This window comes from Vicia villosa, linkage group LG3, assembly GCF_029867415.1.
Source record: "Vicia villosa cultivar HV-30 ecotype Madison, WI linkage group LG3, Vvil1.0, whole genome shotgun sequence".
Taxonomy (NCBI): Eukaryota; Viridiplantae; Streptophyta; class Magnoliopsida; order Fabales; family Fabaceae; genus Vicia; species Vicia villosa.
The window spans coordinates 50,386,091-50,392,188 of NC_081182.1; the positions used below are offsets into that span (position 1 = coordinate 50,386,091).

General features: G+C 34.1%; 1 protein-coding gene across 1 annotated transcript; it reads right to left on the reverse strand.

Annotated features, from left to right (window-relative positions):
- Window positions 1–693: 693 nt before the first annotated feature.
- On the reverse strand, window positions 694–1,825 carry LOC131655689 (uncharacterized). Its single transcript, XM_058925520.1, has one exon. The coding sequence runs from the start codon at window positions 1,781–1,783 to the stop codon at window positions 935–937; it is 849 nt and encodes a 282-aa protein (XP_058781503.1). The 5' UTR covers window positions 1,784–1,825; the 3' UTR covers window positions 694–934.
- Between the last annotated feature and the right edge of the window lie 4,273 nt (window positions 1,826–6,098).

Below are 6,098 nucleotides of genomic sequence, written 5' to 3' on the forward strand. Positions count from 1 at the left end.
GATTCTGTTAACAGGGTATATTCCAGATTTTACAATCTAGAAAATCTGATGTCATGATTTTGTATTATTGTCTGAAATTTATTTTGTTTGTGATTTTTTTTAATAATATGCTATATTTCGTATTTTACAATCTTGAAACTCTCCTGCATGAGATTGTGGTGTGTTTTAAGTACTAGTATCTCGGAAGAATTTAGATTATCAAATTTGAATTTTTTTTTAACATTGTCTATATCATGTTTTATGGGAATGTTATGTATTTTAGATGCGTTTGAATTTTAAAATTCGAAATCTAGAAATATTTTTAAAATTTCAAGGGAGTGTATGAGTAACGCAAAAAGTAATGCCATATAAAATTAGTTGGTAATTGATATGTTTGACGAACACTCTTCCATTTGAGAGTATAATTAGGATTTGAGTTATTTTGGGCATTTTATTAGTTAACAGTTAGATGGGCCTGATATAGTTAATAGTTAGTTGGGTCTCCTCTATTATAAATAGGTATAATTTCTTTTTCATCGTACAAATGGTAAATAAGGGTTTCAGAATCATGTGTATTTTAATTCGTTTTCCCAGTAAACAACAACAGTTCTTTTAGAACCTTGGCTATAGTTATAAGCCTATAATCAATACTTAACAATATTGCCACCATTTTAATCAAGAAGCTATCTCATTATGCCGTACCTAATACAAATTCAAACCAGAACACAAAACTGTATCTTTAATCATATATAATTAAAAGGTAGAAACACAAATTTCATCAACCTTACAAGCTTCAATTCTAGTAAAAAATAAACCTTTATATTCAACAATCAACAAGCACCAAAAAGAAAGTTAAAAGAAAAAAAACAAAGGAATGAAAACATAGAAAACCGGTTCTTAACTATGTATAAACACCAAATCAAACAAAAAATAGAGGAAGAGGACACACTGTTTTCTACAAAAAGATGAAACAGTCCAATGAGATAAGAGGATTATCAACATCTTCCATAACTGTTGAATCCACATTGTGATTATGACTAGAAACCACATCCTTAACAATGGTCTCTCTCTGCCTCAAATTCAAACCAGACGAATGAATCCGTCGCAAACTGTTGTTTGGATTCGGACTAGAGATCGTTGCTTTAAGACCTTCTTTCCTGATCGAAGAAGACAAATTAACTGAACGGGAATAATGAGCAACACTAACATTGGGACTGTTATTCGTATTACTCATTCGCTTCGAAACACTGTTATCTGAGATGGTAAATCTACGGCTTGGAGAAGGTGAACCTGTCATTCTATTAGGCCTCATTGGTAATAATTCTACTTCCTTTCTGAAACTCTTCTGTCGAGTAAGATTCGTCGGTGAATTCGATCGAACTCTTTTCTGCGGCATGTTTTGCTTAGTTGGTGGAGGGTTTATCATCTTTTTAGGTTTGATAGGGTTGAAGGAAAGAGGGGAAGATTCGGAGAGGGAATTGATGCGAGTGATGATGTGTGGATTCTCCTTGTAGCATGACCAAAGAAACTCGTTGGAGAAGGATCGATCTTTGGAGGTTAAAGATGATAATGAATTGGAGCTTGAAGATGTGATGGTGTTGGAAGAAGTAGTGCATGTGAAGGAAGAAATCGAAGAGGTAGGTGATGGAGGTGATAGAGGTGAAAGTGAGATTTTTGTTGTTGGAGAATGAGGTGGTAGGGGTTGATGATGTTGATGAGAGATGACAAGTTTGTCTTGAAGGTGTTTGTTGAATTGATCTTGAGAGTTTTTGTTGGGTTTGCATTTGCTAATGCAGCAACCCATGATTTGGTTGGGAATGAATGAGAGGCAAGAGAGTGAGGAAAAAGAAAAGGATGGTTTGATATAGCATTGGGAGTTGGGTTTGAAAAACAGGTATATTTAGCTTTTGGTACTTTTTTTTTTGTTGCTTTTTAGAGTTTGTGGTTGTTTGAATTTGGTTACCGGGGATGGGTTCCGTTGTGCAACGGTTATGTAAGAAGATGATGGCTGGGTGGGTGCATGCTATTCTCATTTTCATAATTCATATGACTTTTGCTTTTGAGTTTTGAGTGCGCGAAGACGTCAAGGTGGGGTCTGCATTGTATCATTGTATTGTTTGCAATGGATCATTAAGTGAAAGAACAAAAACATTAAAAATTGCATAAACCAAATATTATTGAATAAAAAATTCAATTTAATCCTTATGGTTATTTCATAAAGTTTATCAATCAACTATATAAATTAATTTAAATTTGTTTATTTAACCATTTACTATCATATGAGTTTTTCTTGGATCGTCTATAAACCTGCTTACCAAACCAACAACAAATCAAATGTTTGTCTAAGATTGCTTAGATATATAAGAGAACTGTTTGAAAATTATGGAATCCATTTTTTACTCCCTTTCTCCTTTCTCTAGCTTGAGATTTTCTCAATAGGTGTTGTTGCAAATTTACATTCTTTCATCTTAAACCTTTTGATTATTTCATCAACATACTTTCTTGGGTGTAGCATCAAACCTCTTGAGGTATTGAGAATTTTCATCCTAGAAAATAGGATATCATGCCAAGATCAATCATCTCAAACTTCATCTTGAGTTCCTTGAATCTCTTGATCTCGAATTTATTGCTTCTAATTACAAATAAATCATTAACATACAAGAATATAAAAACAATCATACAATTGTTGACACCCAAATGCACTTGAAATCCATATATTCCTTGTTCTAGACTTTGGGTACCAATTTCAGACCATAAAGCGCCTTGTTCAGTCTATGAACCATTTAGTCCTTGTCTTTGATCTCAAATCCTAGTGGTTTAGTAAAGATCACTTCCTCAATTGGATCATTTAAAAATGATGACTAGACATATAGTTAGAACATGCATCATCCCCGTGCATTTGTTATGGCTATCATAAGCCTAACTATCTCAGTTTTGGCAACAGGGGCATAAACCTTTTAATAGTTTAAACCTTGTATGTACAAAAAACTTCTAGCAACTAACATGTCCTTGTGTTTTGCAATTGGTCCATCTGAGTTATGTTTCAACTTGAACACATACTTTACTTTAATAGCCTTCTTAACATGTGACATTTTTATGAGCTCCCAAGTATCATTCATTTCAATTGTAGATAGCTCGTCTTTCATAGCCTTTTTTGATGTCTTTCCAATTATGGATTCATGATGGTTGATGGGCTCAACATATGCCATCAGTGCCATATGAACCAAATCACCTTCTTAAGTCACATCATTGTCATTGTTGAGTTCACATTCTTGCACCCTTCTTGGAATATTCCTTATTCTTTAAGATCTCTAATTCACCTCAACATTTAAAACTTCCACATCTTTTTTAGATGATTCATCACTATCATCATTGTTGTTCAGTAATGAACTCACCTAAGATTTTCTTGAACAACTCCTTGATTTCAAATCCCATGAGCTTCCATCATCTATCACTATATCTCTATTGATATACATCTTTTGAGTGGCAAGATCATATATTTTATAGGCACAAGTTGCATGATAACTGATAACGCGAAAACGTATCGTATATTTAGCTTAATTTACATGCATTATTATTCTATTTTATTTCGATTTTATTATTTTATTTTGTATTATGTCGGTATTTCTATTTGTTTTCAGGAATTTATTTAATCGGAGCTCACAAAAGAAATAGTCGGAAAAAGGACTTAAAATGGAGAAAAATTGCTTAAAATGCCAATTAAATGAGGAGGTGCAATTAGAAGAAGAAAGAGACCCAGAACAAAGGAAGCCCAACACGCATGACTGGGAAAGCACGTGACGGAAGGCATATGGAAGAGCCTGCCGGTCGGCACCCCCTCCTTCATGCCATTCGGCACCCCCCTTGAATATTAGTGTGTGACGTTCGTCACACACCTAAGCCCAGAAGAGACGCAGTTTCCAGTCTCCGCCATTTTCTCCTCCGAAAGAACAGCAACAGAGACGAAACAAACTCCACATCAAGACTCTGCACCAACTCTATAAATACCCTTCAAGAATTATTGAGAGGGTTACGAATTTTACCCTAGTGCCGTCTTATTTTTCTTCTGCTATTTTCCAAGTTCTGTTCTTATTTCCTACCCACTTCCTGCAATAGATTTCCACACCGAAAATTCTATTGCGATTTAGTTTTCATTGTTAGCTTCAAAATTAATTTTAGTTTAGGATTCAGATTTATTTTCAAGAGCTCAATTTCAGTACCGGATTCAAGAACCAGTGCTGCTCTGTTTCAATTTCAGTTTGCTATATTAAATTCAGGTTCATTTAATTGCTTTAAACTATTATTGTCTGTTTATGTAAGTCATTAGAATTATGTCCGGAATATTTTTTACCTGCTATATCTGTTCTGTTTTATTCATTAAAACAATGTCCGGCTAGATTATTTTTATCGGTATGTAAGGTCACATAACCGAGGGAATCAAGTAACACTGTCGACGTATTTTATTAATTAAATTTATTTATCTGGTATTTATTTCTAATGCTTAATTTAACTGTTTTGTAACGAGAGTTAAAAACAATAGAAGTTAGGATCAATAAAAACGAGAGTTTGAGATTTTAACTGGACAGTAGAAATTAAACATTAACTTTAAATACAGCGAGAGCGCTTTAAGGTTAATTAGACTTCATCGGTTTTCAAAAATCATCTTTAAACTTTATTTGATACAGCGAGAGCGCTCACTTAGGTTTAATAATGTGATCGTAATCAATAAACACGAGAGTGTGAGAGGAAGGTTTTTAAACAAGTGATTTCTACAGAAAAAAATATTTTAAATTACGATTCACGTCGATAGTTTACTAGATCCCCGACTGTCATACCCTAATTTTTGACCCCCCTGAGATGACATATCTTCAGGATTTTTCATCAGGTCAAGACAAGTACCCAGAGCAGTCATTTCTCCATCTGATACCTAATCGAGGATGCACAAAGACAAGAAAGCTCAGGCAAAGGATCAATCAATACAAAGACTAATCTCTAATACAATCATGGGGCTCAAAGACTTCATTTTTCTCATCTATGATTGATTAGACATCCAGTCATCTGAGTACAGGCTTACTCAGGTCACCAGACTAGGGTTTTGAGCCTATCAAGGACTAAAATCAGGGATCACATTTGGGAAACCCTAAAAAGCCTCAGAGGGTCATTCAAAGACATCAATCTTCTTCAAATAACTCATATTACAAGATCTACTGGACATCACACTTCAATTCAAAGTCTACAGTCATTACTTTCACATGGTCGACAAATTAGGGTTTTGACCTAATTCACCAAGATAGTTGACTTCTGATCAGGGCATGAATCCAAAACTCAAGACATGATTCAAGGATCTCTACTACCTCCATATAATCCATTTATATCATCCATTTGGGGAGAAGATCTTATTTCTACACAAAAGCCCAAAAATTCACTTTGTCAGGAAAAAGTCAACTGTGAAGGATCATCATTGACTTTTAAGGTTTTTGGTCAAAAAATGACTTTCAAAGATCAATATCATCAATATATGGATATCAAAGTCATTTGGCCAAAGAAATTCAAAGAAATTCATCAAGGAGCGAAAAGTCGGGAATTAGGGTTTTTAAAGGCATGGTGAGATCTCAAAATTTCACCTACACAACTCAAAAAACTTCCAACATGAAAGTTGTAGATCTTGCAAAATAAAACAACATCTTACAAGGGAACTTTTTTCAAAAGATCAACCATTTATGAAGTTTTGGAAATTTTGAAGTTTAGGTCATAAACACTTAGAAATTTTTCTAAGTGTTTTAACCTAGTTTTCTTCCAACTTTGGCCTCATTTTTCACAAATTTCCCAAAGGAATCTGAAGAAGACATAAACTAATGATTTGAAGTAGATGTTTAGGGCTTTCCAAATTGTGTTCAACCTTCTCAAAATTCAATTTGAGCTAGGAGTTATGCTTGTTCAAAGTTGGCCTCATAAAGTGAAATTATAGGTCATGTGCAAATTGGAACTTTGCAATTTTGTGCATTTTGCTTCATGAATGGATGCTACACGACCCATAACATGTCTGAAACAATGCCATGCATTCATTTTCACCATGGCATGAAGATTGAAGAAGATTCCCAAAAGCAAGAACATGTGAT

Excerpts from the sequence above, each read along its gene's own strand:
- LOC131655689 (XM_058925520.1), bottom strand. The coding sequence starts at position 1,783 with ATGGGTTGCTGCATTAGCAAATGCAAACCCAACAAAAACTCTCAAGAT.